The sequence below is a fragment of the Apis cerana genome, linkage group LG2 (assembly GCF_029169275.1).
Source record: "Apis cerana isolate GH-2021 linkage group LG2, AcerK_1.0, whole genome shotgun sequence".
NCBI classification, from domain to species: domain Eukaryota; kingdom Metazoa; phylum Arthropoda; class Insecta; order Hymenoptera; family Apidae; genus Apis; species Apis cerana.
Window position 1 is genome coordinate 10768563 of NC_083853.1, and position 18528 is coordinate 10787090.

The following is an 18528-nucleotide window of genomic DNA, read 5'->3' on the forward strand; positions in this document are numbered from 1 at the left end:
CAAGCAATAAATCTGGTTCGATGAACCGGCGGGATAGGGTTAACGCACCCGGTGACCCGATAAAAAATGATAAGAAATGCAATTCGTAACATCAAACGATAAGTTGAGTCACCTTTTGGATATGATTCTCAACCGAATCATTTTTTTCTCGCTCGCTTGTTTTGTTTTTTTAAAATTTACGCGAGGATTTAATTTTATCGTTCGATAAAAATTAGATTTAGATAAAAAAAAAAAAAAAGAAACATTATTAGATAAATTGCAATAATCTTGTTTTGATTGTATTACAACATTTTATATCTTTACTTTTATAAAAATTCACTATCTTCTTTTTATACTGTAATCCAGTTATATATATAAAAACAATAAGAACACACGGTGTTGTGATCATAATATTCTGAATAGAATAAAATTACAGCGAGGAGAATGAAAGATGTATTGAAAAATATATTCAAACGATCAGAAAACGTTGAAGTACAGTTAAAATAATTCTCGTCCATAATTTTTCCCGACTCTGTCCGCCTTCGAACGACCTCGCCGAGAACTTTCATTCGTATCCTTGCATCTTGGTCAATTTACTCGTCCAACTGACGCGTTTTTGCTTGATACCCGGCATGAACGTCGCTTAATAACGCTGCTCTTGCTATTAACCTCGCGAGCAATGGCAGCATCTAGTACCTATAACTATTAGAAAATGCAAAAAACGTTTTTTCGTGTTAATAGCATATTTCTTTATTTTCTCTTCTTTCGTTACCTATCGATTGATTACAACAATTTTTAGAAAGAGTTTACTCGCTGGATACAATGTTCCAAATTATTCGCAACATTGGAAAGAACTTCAAATTAAAAAAAAAATTTTGTTTAACATAATATATTTCTAATACATTCTAACATATAATATTTAGAAATATATATTCATTTTTTTATCATCAATAAAAAACGAACGAACCTTTTATTCCCAAATTATTCATACTTGGAATCCCCGCACAAAACTTCAATAGGAAGCGGAACGACGGTAAAGGCCCACCCCTTGCCATCCCACCACCGAAAATTTCTCCTCGAAAATCAGCACCGTTGCCGTGGTTCCCCCAAATCCCGCCGAATTATCCTCGCTTCACGCCATATTGCCAGAAGGACGATAGCCGAGAAATCCGCGACGAGGTTGATCCGCCGACAAAAGGGGATCATCGTGCACGGTGGAAACAACGTGGCGCAGGTTCCTGGATCGGTGACCAGCGTGTCCGCCCACGCGAGGATGCCGGTCGTTCTAAAAATATACAATCCGGTCGGGGCATACGGTGCTACCGGTTTTAAATCTCGCCGCTACCGGGAGCCGATTCAATGCTTTCCGTGGAAATAAAACGAGAGACCCCGTGGCCGGGCCACCGGGGACAGAGATCCACTTCCGAGCGGTTAAACTCTCTGGATCGTTAAGGGTGGTTAGACGACGCGAAACGCCGAAAAAAGTAAAACAAAAATTTAGAATAATCCCGATTAAATTATAATATTGAGATTCAGAGTTGTTCGTTTCTTGGTTTGATCGAAGGAAAGATGGAGTATTCGAAAGAACGGTATCGAAGAAAAGATTTAAGAGTAGGCAAGATGATTTAGATTTTTACGAGAATATTGTTGAAATCGCAGATGGATCGTGTACTGAATTGCCTGAGTAAGAATTTATACGATTGTATAATGAAAAAAATAGGAGATACTTAAAATGGGAGATAGTTAAAAAAAATGCAATTTTAAAAATGGCGATATAATAAAAGTATGTAGATTTGATGTAATATATCGATATTCGATTTAATAATAGATAATAATAGAGAAGATTTAAAAAAATGGAAATTATATAATTATATATAATTATAAATAGGAAAAACACCTATATCTTTAAGTCACTAATTCTTGAATTTAAAATTTATCATATATCAACTTTAAAAAATTGATAAAATTTCTTTATAATATATATTTTTGCTTACTAACTTACTAATCGATAATTTTCCGATAAGATAAACGATTTCCTTATAAAGCGAGAGCAGAAGAGTCCGTTGTTAGTCTGATAAAATAGCAAACTTTATCATATAGTTTTGTGTAAGTTGGCAAACTTCATCTTCTCCTGTCTCATAAGTATTTAAACAATAATTTTTACACTCTGTTCATATTTAAACAAGACCATAAAACGATAATTGAATTGGTATTCAGAAGGAATCTACTTGGAGAAAGAAGTAAGGAATCGACAAAATTAAAATGTTAGTATCTCTATTGCTTTATTTATCTATTATTATCTTCGCTCTCGATAATGTTCAATATTAACGTTTCCCTAACAGTTCAAACGCAAAAAGAAATCAAAAGAACTATAACAATCGCGAACTTAACTTGGTAGATTACATTACCGTCTAATTAAGATCCCAATAAAATCTACGCGCCGATCATAAATCACCGACGGACGGACGAATGGATGGATCTGCGACCGGATGGAAAACTTGTTCGCGTTCTTCGATGGATCGGTTTCGCCGATCCAATCGATTAAAATCTTTTTATATCTGTGAATTTGATTAAATGCACGGCAAATGCATCTGCTTAGACTATTGAATCGCGTAAAATTACTGCCTACCTTCGAAATTAAGGATCGATCTATCGATATCGATGTGATGTACTTTATCGGGATGGGCCATCGCGACTTTTCTCGTCGATTTCAGTTTCTATCGTTCGCGGTGGTAATGTCATCTCTCTGTAACGCCATCCCCGATATACGAAGGATATTCACCTAGCCTTTAACTCGCCTCTATGTATCTCTATCTATCCTTCTGTCTTATGGTCTTTCTCTCTCTCTCTCTCTCTCGCTCTCTCTCATCCGATATCCAATGACAATATCTCTGGGTGCCGTTCCCGCCATTAATCTATTCTCCTCCTGTGCCTTGTCGTCAACTTGCCCCGGTGAATGCAGATAATCCTCGATCGTTCGCTGATTCGAGTGGCTCTCTCACTCGATCGCTTGTTCGAATCGGTGCATCGTACTTAGGATAACACGTATGCGTATACCTCGCATGTTCCTTGCTTTCGTTTGACTTTTTGTATTCGCGGATTTGCAAGTCGAATCGCGAAAAATGATTATTCGATAAAACTGCTATTGTGAAACTACTAGATATAAGTCTAAGAATTTGTATAAGGATAGGAAGGATGAATTTCATGTAGAACATTAGTCGCAGCAATGATCGAATTCGACTGTTTTGACGATGTGTATACATAGCGATAATTGGTTTTGTCTGTTTGTGAATATATTTGATAATAAATATAATTTTAATTTCTTACATGTTTTCATTTTACTTTAAGTTTTTTTTTAATTTTTCTTGTTTGTAATTAATTACATAAACAAATACTTTAGTAGTTTTATATTGAAATTGTATTTCTCAATATGATAAAAATAAAATAATAAAATGAATATATATAATTGATAATATAAAATATTCTATTATATAGATTTTCGATTCTGTTATTCTTTCAATTTTGTTTTTTTAATTCTTTTAGAGCGTAATATGCCGATATTTATTTATGTGGTTTCATTCTACAGTTAGTAACGTTGTATTGTGAATCAACGTTTACAATAGAAGCATATTATATTCTTATTTCTTGTTCCGTTTTCAATTTTTCCCGTTTTCCCGTTTTCATTCAAGTATCACGATCCTATGAATATTTATCGAATCTTCGAAAAATATCGTAAAATTTGATGTATTTGTGATTCGGAATCGACATATCGATGTATCTATTTCGTGCTTTGTTTCATTGCAAAAATGGCGGCCGAAAGTGTATAATAATTCGATAAACGATACGTAGATATCGTTCGAGTTACTCAATAGCGATCGTTAATAACTTTACGAAGTCACAATTCCACTTTCTGAAAATATAATACTGACAAAACTCCTTCAACTACCCCCGTGAAGTTGCTCGCAGAAACTACGCAGTTACGCTCGGGTGTCGCTCCATCGTGTCATACGCGCTTTTACGAACCGTTCCGAAGTACATACAAACGTGTCGTTCGTTGTGTGAGTTCCCTCTCACTCTCTCTGTCGAGATCTCATTGCTACATGTTACACGCTTTGCTTCGCCTATGCCTTCACGAACGTTTCGTATCGGATGCTCGAAAGGAAAATCTCTTATCCTTGAAAGAGTGATTCTTTTTCTTTACGATTTAAACGCAAACGTAATAAGGAGAACAAAAGAAAGATGATAAGGTTAAAAAAAACATGGCGAACCTGGAAAAATGACGCGCGCTAAAACTTCTTCCGCATCGCTTCCCTTCTTATTGATGTATCGAATCGATGTATCGTCGATGCATGGAACACGGGATATGATACCACGTTCGGTTTTGATTTTCCTTCCATCTTTTTACCCTACTTGACCCTAACCGGTAAATTTACAACGCTACGAACCACGCGCAAGCACACGATCACACATTCGCACAACTCACACATACTCGACCCCACTAGCGACTGTTCTTTTCTTCCTTTCCTCGCATCGTTCGAGTCCGGATGCGCGCGCATCGTTTCCCCACCACAGTAGGGCAACCGGCCGCGCGAGGCAACTATGGTGGGGGAAGTCGGTTGCCGCCGCAAGGCAGAACGTGCGGACCGAGTGGATGAAACGAAAGCACAGAATCATTACCAAGCCAGACCTCGAGGAGTGTAGACGTGTTTCTCGTTACCTAAGCTCAGTCGAGAGTTCTCGTGTCGCTTTACTTTCTCTCTTACACATTTGATACATATACACGTGTGATAGTCGCGCCAAAGAGGACAGTCGCGAGACGCAACGTGTTGTACTTTGTACGTGCATGGGAATTGAACGAAACGAAAGAACGAAGGGAAAGGAGAGAAAACAGATCGTTTCCCTGCTTTCTTCCCTCTCGCGCGGATATTCCGTTTGTGCTCGTATAAGAGGAAAGCGAATTTACGTTGTCAATAAACTTTCAGTGCATCGTGTGTATCTTTCGATCAGAGAACATTGAACTTTGTGCCATCGTCCCGTGGGACGTTTTCGAACTGTCATCGGTGCTTTTCAGTGGAAACTGTCGAACGAGCGATCGCACCGCCGTCTATCACAGTCTTCGATAATTGTAGTGAATCTCGATCATCCGTTTAACGGTGTTCGATAATCGATTCGAGTTCGGCCACGAACAATTTTCCACCCATGGAAAGTGATCCATTCGAGGATCCACCTTATAGGCGTTTCAGAAGACGTAATTAAGAAATACGCGTCGATCGTGTGCTCATTCGTTTTAATCGATCGTCGTTGATCCGTGAGTAACAATTTTCGTCAACTTTTGTTGGCGTAGTGTTATATATTGACCACGTGCGTTTTCTCTACGGACAATCGGTGACGACAATAGTCTTTGTGGCGACGAACATTGAGCGTGCGCCGTCGAAACCTAAAGTCACGTGTGTCGCCACGAAAATACATTTTGTGTAGAATTGGGAGCTAACGTGCTCGCGATCCCTTGACTCTTAAAATCTTCGAATCACAAATCGATTCTGTGCGTGCGATATTAACAGAGAAGCGAAGAATAGAAATAAAAAGATCGATAAAGTGGTAGTGTTTGATTGACGGACTTTGGTTCGATTACAGTGTCGACGAGAAGAGAACAGTAATTCAAGAATTGCATCTACCAATCGTCAAGAAATGGCGATTCCATTCGCTCTGCCTTCCGACGACGAAGCGGAAACTCAGACACAGCAGCTGGAGCAATTGATGCTCGATCTATACGCTGCTCTGCAACAGGTACTTCGAAGCAGGACAGCACAGCATCCGTCATCACGAAATCGTGAGTTCAACGAATTTTTAAGACACATTCTCACCTATCTCGAGATTTTCGTCCGCATCCTTACACATCTTACGAGCGATCCATTGCGATGAACAAGTTGTTTTGTTCGTGGTAACAGCCTTTGAGTCTTCTTGAACAGAATGGAACGACCATTATAGGTCTACATGGTCACGCAACTCGTTGTCACGTGCTACGGGCATTTTTCCTTCTTTTCTCATGTGGCATCGGTCTCATCGCTACGTTGTATCCATTGGATACAGATAATTTTTTTATTATGGTACTGTCCGATGGCTTTTCAGGAAGATGCATTAGAAGACAAGGGCAACCGATTAGATGCAATTGCATGAGATTGACGACACCGTCCGCGAGACGTTTCTAACTACGTCTACGGGGGCTGGTTGTTCTAGTCGAAAAACATATCAAAATGTACAAAAAAAATTTAGTCATTCAAAGATATTAAGTAAGAAAAGAAAAACAATAAAATGTTTAATATAATTCTCTTTTATATATATATTAGTTTTAACATATTTATAACATCGAAACTGCACTTTGATGTGAAAAATTTATAAGTCAATTTTAGTTATTTTAAAAGCAGATGTATTAAAACTGCAATTTTTTTTTTGAACTTTTCTCTTTTTGTATTTTGTATTTATTTATTTAATTTATCTACTTATTTATTTATTTATTCAAATATGTTTATTATTTTTGTTATACTCATTTTGTAAACACAAATTTGAAATTGTTACTTTCAATAAATTGTGAATGCGTTTGAATTTGTAATACGTGCGACGCAATTAATTTCCACTTCTCATACACAAGGAGCATGGGTACACACACTCGAGAGTAGGACAGCACGTTGCGTATCGAGTAGAAATGCAACACGTGGTTGTCGCGCGGTACAACGCGGATCACTTTCGAGTGGAACAACGCGACTCTGCATCCTGTTTCCTTTTCGAAAGATTACTTACGAAATTACAATTTTCCTGGAATTTCTGAAAAAATCGCAACTCGTAAAGTTTAATCGATCAAACCGGCCAATTATACGAAATAGATTAGAAAAAATAAATGAATAGAAAGCGAAACAAATTTGGCAAAATTAAGGCGTATAATTTGGACAAGTTCACTTTGTATTCGTTTGTGTCGCGGATTCGCAACGCACACGAACGTACGAGGTGTCGCGAGAGATCGTCGTTTCGTCCAGGTCGTTGACTCCCGTCGACTGTTGCACCATTTGTCGAAAATTCTGATACATTTGACAGCGGTCGTTCACATCTCGTGAATCAGCGTCGAAAAATCTCGATCCATCGCGAGATGGTTGCGAGATATCTCGACACCTCTCGTGATTTCGCGAAACGAAAAAAGGACCATACAGATTGCGAAACGTTCGTGTCATCGCGTGATTTACATTTAACCGTTTCTCTCGCGTGATTAATTCGATTTCGGTTTCAATGTCCTCCTCCCCGAGGTCCTTGATCCTCGAACGCCTTGTGACGCCTTTTCCAAGAATTCTTAACAATTTGTATTCGCTGTCAAATTTGCATCCGTTTCTTTTTTCGCCAACATTATCGAGTAGTGTCAAATAATGTTGTAACTTTGTTCGAAACTAACGACAACTAACGAATATAATAACGTTATTCAATAAGATTAAATATTGCCTCGCATGCAAACTAACCAAAAACTACAATAACTAACCAAAAACTTAATAACCGTTATAAGCTTGAACAATTTTTATCGCAATTATAACTCTGATCCTAAGTATCTTATACCGTCTTGCGTTTATTTCCAACCTTATCCACCGATTCTCCAATTCTTCCTTCTCTTCTCCGTTCTCCAACGATAATCGGAGAAATTCAACTCGGGTACACGACACGCAGGAAAAGATTCTTGCACGTAGAGAAAAGGAAAGACAGGAACAAGAAGGGAGAAAGGAACAAGAGCGAGAGGAGCGAGCCAGAGGCGTAAATTGCGGTAACTTATATTCGGCGCATAATGAAACGCGGGTTTACGAGGGTGCAGCGAGCGAAAGGGGGCGAGTATAACAGATGTAGCGTGGGTGTAGAGGCGAGAGTATGGCAGACGATGTCCGGCCATGACCCTGCACCGCTGCTCGAGCCTCCTTTACGGCGAAAAGAGACGGCGCGGCCGGTCGGATCGACAGGAGAGTAGGAGGAGGAGAGACAGAGCGGAGGGACGATGGGAGGAGAGAAGACCGATGGTCAGGCACAACACCGGAGTAAAACGCGCCATAAAACGCGATGCAACGGCTCGTTCCCCGAATCTCGGATGTCGATCGTCCACCAGAGATTGTGGTATCGAACGTGAGCCCGTACCACACGATTGCAGGACGAGTACCTCCGATATCATATCTCGCACGCTTTGAAATAGTACATTGTGTGTATGGCCGATTTTGAAAAGGTTCCTGGATCTTGTTGCTCGTTCGATCGACAATAGAATGATCTGGATGATAAATTTTATCTGTTTTTTTCTTCCTTTCTTTCTTTCTTTCTCTTATCGTATCGGGTATATCTGGTTCAGATTTGTTGAACGTTCAAGATCATCGCTTCTCGTATCGAATCAGATTATTTTACGATTGCTTTTTCCTTTTCTATCGATAATTCGATTGTAAAATTTTTGTTTGTTTCTCCGAATCGTTGTTTCTCTCGAGCAGGTTTTATTCGAGGACGAGAAAGTGAGGTTAAACTGCCAATTAGCCGAAGGCAGACCTCAGCTTTAAATTATTCGCAGTGTACTCGAGTCACAGTGGGAACAACCGTAATTTCATATTACTACCATCTATAAAACGGTTTCGATCGAAGGTCGGTGCACCCTTGCTCGCGCGATTAAACGCGGGAGGAAACGTGGTCGGATAGCATTCTGCATCCATTTTGCCTCAGTTTCAATCCTTAACGAGCCTTTTGATCTCGCCGACCATCGCCGTGTGGAAGTGTCCCGAAAGAAACCGCAAATTGCATCCGGTCGTCGCCAATGTGTCACCGTTGTTTCTGAATGATGCAACTTTTCTTGAAATTTCTCCGTCCCTGTAACGTATCATTCTCTCTCTCGATTCAAAATTTCATCGATCCAATCGCTCGCGAAGAAATCCCACGAACCTCGCCGCTTGCTCGATTCGATGAATCTCGCTCGCTACGAATTCCAAAGGAAAAACGGTCGGGAGAAGAATTCTTCTATTACGAGGTAATGAATTACGCGGCTGCTTCGTTATTTTACAAACGAAAATAGGTGGTGGCGTGTGTTTGAGGGTCAATAACCATAGTTTGCCGGCGCGGTTTCGAGAGAAGATGCAGAATCTGGCGGCGTTGCATCGGAGTCGGGGTTGGTTATTTATAGAAACAGCTGTGGCCAGCCCCGTTCCCGACTCTTCTCCCGTGACATTTGCAGAAAACTTCCACCTCGTCATCGTGCTCGCGTAAACGCGACCACGGTAATAATGATTACGCGCGTTACCCGATCATCACCGGCTTCATTTTTCTTCCGCCTATCCGTTTTCACTCTCGTTTCTCTCTCACCTCGCTCTTCACCCTCGTTCCTCTTCCCGTTCACGCGCACGGATAATAACCGTTTGCAGTGTTTTCGTGCGAATCGAGACGCCCCCGTTTCCCATGACACGAACCGATAAGAACCGAATCGAACTCGTCCTCGCGATCGCCTCTCTAATCGGAGGCGTTTAATTTCTCGGTAAGAGAAGGATCGGGTGTCGTTTCGTAAAACGATAGCCCTTCGACACTGAACTTCGTATTATGTTACATTGTCGTAAAGCCTCGGCTGGTATCGGTGCACTGAATTTCGGAGTAAAAGCCTCGCGATCAGTTCCGGAAGGGGAAGCGTTGCAACTTTTCCCCCTTTCATTTAAATATTCCGATAATGTTTCGATTACCGTGCTATTCGATGTATAGATTTTATGGTTTTTTTTAAATATATAAAATAACACGATATTCTTTATAAATTCTTTCTGAATTTCTTTTTTAAAGAAAATTGGTTTAATTTTAAATGATAAATCTTTCAACCATGGTGTAGATTTTATAATATAAATTTTTTTCAAAAGATTTCTTTCGAAGGAGATACTCGATCAAGTATTAGTGGATAAAATTCCGAGAATCGAATCTGATCGTAGTCCCAGCGCGATCGTTCCACTCTGAATTCGCTTCATCATGAATTTCCCAACGGAAGTCCCGAAGACGATCGATCCAGAACATAAGGAATGAGAGCACCGACCGTAGGCTATAGACCTGATGAAATATTGAAAGGAATTCGTCATTGCCGATTGTCCGATCCTCGATGGCCGTCTCTTTCCATTCATCCACCGAGCCAGGTGTTATTGGCCGATCTCTTAAAATATTCATCCTACCACAACCTTCTTTTTTTTCCTTTCTCGTGGTTGCCTCGTTGACTCGTTATCGTCACTGGTTAAGCGAGTCTCCGCTTTATCTTCACGTCAACGAAACAATGCCGTATCTTCCTTATCCGCCAGAACCAGACTTATTGAATTTTCTCACTCGCTTTTGTTTTTTTTTTTTTATCTTCGATATCGTTGACGAGATTGTAGCAGATATTACTCGATTTAGTTTCTTTGATGAATCAGATTAACCCTGTGTCCAAGTGTAACGTTTCTAATGTGATTTCTCAATGCTCGTGGAAATATGTTCGTTAATGCACAAAGAGAATTTAGATCGCACGATGATCATTTCCAAATATTTTAGAAAAATTATGCAATCGTAAGCGGGATTTAAAATCTAAAGAATCTGAAATTAAAATATTACAAATTCACTCAAAATATTCCGTAGCTCGCAATCTCAAACACGACGCGAGTTTCCATTCGCAAAAATTCAATAAATTAACATTAATTTTGATTTAATTTCCAAAATTTTCTACGATAATAATATTTAAACGGAGATCGACATTTCTCGTATTTTTTTATCTCCGATCGAGGCAAATATCATTAATAACAATTTCACCGGAATAAATATCGAAATGATGGATTTTCACGGATTGTTTTCGACTTAACAAATCGGTTAATTAACTTCCTCCTCGCGAGATCGACTCTCTTATCCACGGCGTCGCGTCGTCGTTTTTAATTAAAACTCTAATTATGCCTTTTGCCGCGTGCTTTTCACGGATTTCGAAACGCGCGCACCAACCCCGTGGTATCATTAATATTCATCGAGAGACGAAACTCGTGCTAAGCGCACTTTCCACCCCGCTCCTCTGGTGTTATACATTTTTACGCTCCCCTGAGCGTATTCTTCGTAGGCGGCTCGAGCACGCGTCTCCAACCGTACATGAAATTCGGCTGATTTTATCTGCCCGCCAACCCTTTTCCTTCGATCACCCTTCGCGGCGCGGCCTCGTTTATCGCGGCTCGTCATCGTGATTTTATCGTGCGTGAAGATCGGCCGCTGGCTTTTGCACCCTGATTGCGTTCGCCTCTAAAACGAGAGATACTTGCAATTGTTTTTTAAATTAGTTTTTTTATTGTTCGTCTTTTGAAAATTTGCTTAATCTTCGCAATATCGAGATTCGACGTTAAATCTAACCGAGTAAATAAATAACAATTATTAATTCCAACATTATTTTCCGTATAATTATATTATTAAGATGGAATAGATAAAGGAATAAATGCATAACACCATTTGAAAAGATTACGTTTCTATAATGTTCTGCATATATATACATATATTGATTATATTAGAGGCGAGTCTCACAATTTTCCATCTTTATTTCTTGCACGTAAAAAGCATCGATTAAATTTTCTTTTTTATCGAATTCAAAAGAAAAGCAGTTAACATCCCTTTATATTCTGAGCCAACAACGAATATGTAATGAAACGACATGTATATATAAATTTATTTTCGAAATTATAACAAAAATATTGTCTGGTATACACCTGTATCCCATTCGATATTACGAAGGTTAAGTTTCTATTATTCACAGCGCATGAATATTCATTAGGCAATATCTACCGTGTATATGCACATTGTGTTTTAACATCGAGAGGAGGAAAAAAAACAAAAACTACTACTGAAAACAACCAAATCACACTGCAAATATATCGTTCCACGCGGACGAGTAACACTAGCAAAACCAGTTCTTTGTTTCTTCGAATGGAAATCGCAACTGTTCCCTGTAAAATTTATCGATAATACCGGCAACACGGTGGAAACGACATCGGTTCGAATATTCGTACGCGGATTAAACGAGGCGGTGGACGATTTTTGAAAAATGCGTATACAGGGATATAGCATTCTCTCTATTGGAGAATTTATTTTATCGCGCGCGTATTCGAAAGTTTAAGATCGTTCCTCGTTTGTGGAATTTCGAGCTCCATCCTAGGGAAATCGACTTCCGCCGGGAGGATAATCTCCATCGTGATTCTCGATCGATTATTATATCCACGATGCAGCGGAAAGAGTGGAAAAGCGAGAGGTTCGATTCGTTTGTTAATCGTAATCGTCAAAACATGATCGACTCGTTAGTCTAACGATGTGATACAGCTTCTTAACGATTACTCTCGATGGAAGAATTTTTGGATCCATATTCCGACAAATAGTTGAGGATATTTTTCGAGAATATTTCGTATATTTGTCAAGAAGATAAAATAAGAAGATGAACAGCGATTCGTAATATAAAAAATTGTTTTTAACGCGGCTATTATTTCTTTGTTTGATGTCGAAGCGACCATGATTTTTCCTCCAATCTCCCTTTCTTACGATCGTCTATTTCCAATTTACACGGAAAGATTTTCAGTTCACCTCGCGGGGAAGCAATCAACTACGAGGCACGATTAATTCCGCCGACAACGAAATCGCGAGTCACGTAGTCAATAAGAGCGTAATCAATCGGTCGAGCGAGCCACGGGAACGTTTCCTCAGTCCTCCACGACTTCTGCACCGCAGAATTCGATCGAGCTCCGTGCTTCGTTGAAACCGGTGGACAGAATTTATTGGGTAATCAGAAATCTATGGCCAGCCGCGTCGTGGTGTGCAATCTTGTTCCCTCATTTTCATTTTCTCGTTGCCCGTATCGCGATAACGTATCTCTTGTTTCCGACCAACCGTTTGGAAACGATCCTTGCGCGAGATCACGGTTCGTGGATCGAGAATTAATCGAAACATGGAAAGATCGTTCGATCTTCTGCAGAAAAAAATGGAGCGCGCCGTGATTGTCCTCCCGCCTCAAGAGGATCGAGAATCACTCGAAACGTCGGAAATATCGTTCGATTTTGGAATAGAAAGGGGGGAAGGGGATGGAGCAAGTCGTGAAACGAATTGTCTATTCGAACTGGTGCAGTGGAAGAGCGTTTATATCGGATTATTATCAGCAGGTTTATAAGATTTCCGCGAAGCGTTCCAAAGTCGTTGTGTCATTGGTTTCAAGTAAGACGCAAAATTCATCGTTTTTGTGAGAAACGTTCACCGGTTGGTACCGACTTAAACAACATTGCTCGAGCAGATTGTCCATATCCTGGAGAAATCATCGCCCATTTGCGACTTTGCTTCTCTCTTGAGTAGGCTGAACGAGCGATATTTTCTATTACGGGACGGAATTTATGTATGTGTAAGTTTGATAAGATTGAACTTCATTGCGCGGTGACTCATTTTAAATCGAAAAACTCAATAAATGTAGATATCTAATCGATATATATGTCTTATATTTTCGTTGATTTTATTATATCATTTTTATAACATACATCGTTAATCGATGTAATGTTGATAATCTAAAATTTTTAGAATCAAATAACGATCTAATTCTAATTCATTTGTAAGATTTTTGAGATACGATAATCACTTTCGAATCAATTTAAAAAAAAAATACGACCAATCTTTTAATACCCGACAATAATTACGTTCTCGATGAAATATAGAAAACATACCCACTAAATCCATAAAAGATCAACAAAAACAAACTAACAATGTTTTCCCAGCTGCGCCTTGTAATTACAAAGCGACCAAACAAACAGCGCAATGACTCTTAACTCGGGAAACCCAACTTCCAAATCGCGTAAAGATTAATTCGCACTTCAGACAGTAGATTAAACTTAATACGATCGATTACGTTAGCATTCAGTTCAGCGATTCCTCGTCTCGTTGTCTTCGACAAAATCTCGAGAGAAGTAAAAATAAAAATAAAAAGAAATCGTGACACGATAAAAAAACCACCAAGAGCGCCGAGAGCGTACGCCCGCTTGACATCGCTCGCGATTCGCGAGTATTTCTATGCGCGCGCGCTCATGTCTATTTTTCTGGTGTGTGTGTCGCGGCTGCAGCGGCCTTGAGAGGGGTTCTTTGTGCAGTTGAGCGTTCACCACGGCTCACTCTCGGTGTCACGCACACGCTCGCTCGCACCTACGCACGCACACAATCGCGAGCGACCGCGCGAGCGCCACTAGGATTACACACGTATGCATACTGTAACAAGTTGCGTTGCACTTACGCGTACAAAGGGCGCTCCATGTGAGTCACGTGCTCGCATATGCTGCCAGAGCTCAGATCCGCTCCCACTCCTCGCCCTTTTCCCTTCTCTCTTACCGCCTCTTTGACATAACGCGTATACATAACGCACATTGTCTCTACACTCGAAATTTCCCCTTGTTCCACGTTTTTTCCCTCCTCCTTTTTTCTTCCCCTTCCTGTTTTTGCTTCCTCCAGTTCCCTTTTTTCCCCTCCTGCGTATTATCTCCGCCGCTCTATCTCTCCGTGGAACTCACTTTTTTTTGTCTCCTCGCATCGCATTCCTCGCTGCGTCTCGTGAACCTCGTTTCTTTTTTTTTTTTCACTCCGCCTAAACGCCCCTCCCCCTTCCCCTATTCCCCTTCGTTGGCTGCCATTTCCCCGCCCTTCGTTCCGACCTTCTTGTTCTTTATATACTCGTCGCACGTCCCTCCTCCGTGCCCGTCGCCTTTCGTCTCGATTCCTTTTCGTCGGTTCCAACCCGTCTTCCCCCCGCCCCGATCCACGAACGCATCGCGCGCGTGCATCCGAGAGGATCCAAAGTGCGCGCGCGAGAGATCATCGCAACGTGCGTGCGGGTGTTGGCCACGTGCGCGCTGCACTTTTTGCCGTGAGCGGTCTCCTCTTCTCGTTCCCCTTTAACTTACTAGAGCCGTGCGATTCTTCCTACCGTGTCGAATATCGAATAAAAATTGGAAAAGCTCGTATCTACGTTACTTCTACGTGTCGTAAAACATTTACACTGGGATCGAAAGGATTTAGGATCGCTTCGAATCGTGGGAAAAATGTTAATCGAATCGAGCTTTCCCGGAGCATAAATCAGAATTAGGCTCAGCCGTTTGTCACGCTTAACGCGTATCGTAAATCGCGAAGCGCTAATAAGCGGTTATGATTGATAATTACCCAGGGATCGTTACATAAATTAGTTTTGGAAAAGGCTTACGAACGTGTTCCATCTGGTATAACGTGTACACACGTAGTGACATTTTACGGAGGAAAATCGCGAGATAGAAAGCATATTGCGGTCGCCGATAGGGCCGGATAAAAGATTGTTTTGCAAGCGGTGAAAAGGCTGGCAAACGTGGAGATTTCGCGATCGAGCGGTTCTCGATGCGAGTAGGCGACGATGTGTGGCTCGATGCGCGCGCGCTCGGGTTGCACAAGTGAAAGAGCGGCTCGTGAGAGTGTGGGCCGAGAGTGCGGCTGCGCGCGCGCCGGCGCAAGCGCGGACGTTTACTCGAAATGTCAAGGATGCAACTGCGCGAGCAGTACGAGTGCGCACGCGCAAACGGGACCGGTCTCCGAGACAATGGCGGCCGGAGGCGCGGAGGAATTGTTATTTTGTCACGCATGGCTTCGATTTATCCGCGCCACGCTTCCATCGAAAAACCCGCGTGTTTAAATGTCTCCGTCAGCCCATGGGCGCGCGACAAGCGCGAGGATTCATAGTTCGTTCGATGGACGATCGTATCTATCGTGTCACGAAGAAAAGGGTTTTTTTCGTAAGTCATCGAGATGTCGAAAATTGATCGATCGAGTTGGAGCTTTTTTTTAATTCGAAATGTCGTCATGTTGGAATCGTGTTTGAAAGTTTAATACGCTTTGCGTAAATAGGTCTTTGAATAAAAATCTTATTCCAGATATTGTACAATGATGTAACGGTTGGAGATTAATTTTAAGCGTAATGAGAGAGGAGCTCCGTGATTGAGAAACACTTTTAAGCTTTTAATCCGTGGCTCGACAATGCAGAAAGGATTAATGGAACTGGATGAGTCAGTGATATAGCCACGATTATTCATGCGTTCGCGTGATACGATGCAGTTTCAATCGTCTTACCTGATTGTGTACTGGCTTCTCGATGCGAATAGTTATCGTTCCTCGGACCCGGTTAAACCCCCCGTTCTCCGCTTCCACGCCTCGGATAACCCGCCCTCCGCTTCGAAAATTCCAAAACAGTTGCACTTGCATAGTTTACGAGTACCATTTCGCGGTTCGTAAAACTCGTTACTGCGTCTCGGAAATGTTGCGAACAATGAACCGTTAGGCCCTCTCTTGCGACGAGTGTTTGGGCCTGCGAAAAGGCTTCGTTAAAATTAATTACCACTGGCCCTGACCTCTCCCCTGCGTTTCGCTCTTAACTCTTCAAATACATTGAACGCTTCGCATGGAACTAATTTTTTCGTATACGTATACGTACCTTGAAAATTTGACTCGACTATATTTTTTTTACAAATATCACTTATAATCTTTGTGTTTTTTCGCATAGTTTTCTATAGCATATACGAACTGAGAAACGAGACAAGCAAAAAACTTACGGTATACAGAAATCGATAAACGAAGAAATTACGATTTCTACGATATACTCAGAGATCGACGGTCAAAATTGTGGTTTTCCACTGACGTGTGGAGACTCCTATTTAAAAGGTTAATTATCGTAGACGTCGTAAAAACGGGGAACCGAGTGCATTTCTGTTTACCGGTTCTCTCAGCCGGAATTACGCCGCGTTTATCTGGCGTCGACGCGAGAGACGTAAAACGCGTGGCCACTTATCAACCGAAAAACTCTTCTTCGGACTTACTGACGGCGATAAAAGCGTCGAAACACGAGCGTTCTCCGCTCGGCTGTCCGATATCGCGCGTTTCCTGACCGCCAGATACCACACCAGCCGCCACGAGCGTATACGTATGTTCTCCGCTTCTTTTCTTCCTTTTAATTCCTCCATTTTTCAGAGAAACTATTGCACGATCTCTCTGCTCTGTCCATACACGTATCGTATCGTGTCGCGGACGTGTCGAAATCGTGGTGGAACGCTGGAAGGCTATCGAGCATTGTAAATTTTCAGACAATCATTAGCCAACAATGTCACTGGTTGCCATTAAGGGGCAAACACGGTGATCGCTATTGCCGTTGTCTGGCATTAAACCTTATAAGCAACGCTCAGCCCTCGTACGTGCGTACGTAGATCTTAGCATTTCCATTGTGTGACGCAACGCTCGCCTATGCGCCACGATTAATTATCGATGGCAAATCCAGATACGTTGAATACGAATCGGTTGGACCGCGTATTTCGTCGATTACCGGTATCGCCAACTGCCATCTCTTTCCAGTAGGCAGTCGGTGAGATCGCTCCGACCGATCGAAACCGCGATGATGAATCGTCGTCGGCCGACTTATCGGATGATCGAGGAAAGTTTGAACTTTACGCTGGAACTTGAGAGGCGGTTCGGGATTATTATCGAGTTTGAATTTTACGGAAGATTTATGAGAGACGATGACGTGGCCCCGCGGGATTGACAAATCGCGGCCGACCGTGATTAGACAGCCACGATGACATCTTGAGATTTGGCTCGAGTTGATATTTCCTCGAACAGGTTTAGAAAGTGTTTGAAGTGATAACTATAATCATCGATTCGTTCTTCCGTTAAACGAGAAAAAGAAAGAAAAAAAATAAATAAATAAAAGGCTGCCTTCTAATCGTATATAATATTCATATATGATCGATATCGATTTCCACGAAAGAAAATTTTCCCTATCGTTATCATTTTTTCTTTTTTCTTTTAAACTGGTCTTGATTTCACAATCGACGCACACAATTTACCTCAATTTGCCTATCGACTTGAATTGCTTCAATCGTAAGATTCGTTCGTCCAAAGAGTAAAATCACTCGAGACACGCTCGTCTGGTTTTCAGATCGGTTGCCACGACGAAGCGGTGACGACCGACAACTGGTGGTCCTGGTGGACTCTGATCTGTCCCGATTGCCGCTGCCCGATCTCGTCCTGTCCGCCGTGGAACAACTTCCGCCTCCGACGCCCCAGGTGACGGTGTCCGCGCCCAGCAGCCCAACCAGGGACGCGGCATTCCAGTTTCCGGAGTGCAGCGGGGACGAGAACGGTGCAGCACCGGTGCCAAGCCCAAGGCCACGACCGCGAAGACGCAGGCTCGCCTCGGAGGGCGGTGGCGCTACCATGAAGAAAGGGCCTGCCACCGAGCGAATCTGCAAGAAATGCTGCGGCCACTTGGGACAGGCCTTCAACGAGAGCCAGTGGGCGAGCGTAGGCGCCAACCTCAGGAACATCGCCGACGACTTTCATGCGTCACAGACCAAGGTCAGTCGATTGTCCGATCAATTGGGCTAGCAGAGGGGAGGGGATCAGGTTGTCGACTCGATACAGAGATTCTTGATATTTTTCTCTTTCCTTTCTTTTTTTAATATCTTTCGTTTAAATTCATATCTTTTTTATCCCTCGTTT

The 18528-nt window shown here is 41.8% G+C and overlaps 1 protein-coding gene and 1 long non-coding RNA gene across 3 annotated transcripts in view; one reads left to right on the forward strand and one right to left on the reverse strand.

Moving 5' to 3' along the window:
- The window catches only part of LOC107996850 (uncharacterized), a 125885-nt gene extending 121399 nt beyond the window's left edge, over positions 1–4486 (reverse strand). The window contains exon 1 of one of the 2 annotated variants that reach the window (XR_009828913.1): positions 4248–4486. This is a non-coding gene — a long non-coding RNA (uncharacterized LOC107996850). The remainder of the gene's footprint in view (positions 1–4247) is intronic. The other variant, XR_009828914.1, reaches the window with a different exon arrangement.
- The window catches only part of LOC107996848 (uncharacterized), a 33357-nt gene continuing 16887 nt past the window's right edge, over positions 2059–18528 (forward strand). Inside the window, exons 1-3 of the mRNA XM_062071762.1 lie at positions 2059–2243; positions 5614–5809; positions 17966–18384. Coding sequence (XP_061927746.1) covers positions 5668–5809; positions 17966–18384 — 561 coding nt within the window. The 5' untranslated portion in view covers positions 2059–2243; positions 5614–5667. The remainder of the gene's footprint in view (positions 2244–5613; positions 5810–17965; positions 18385–18528) is intronic.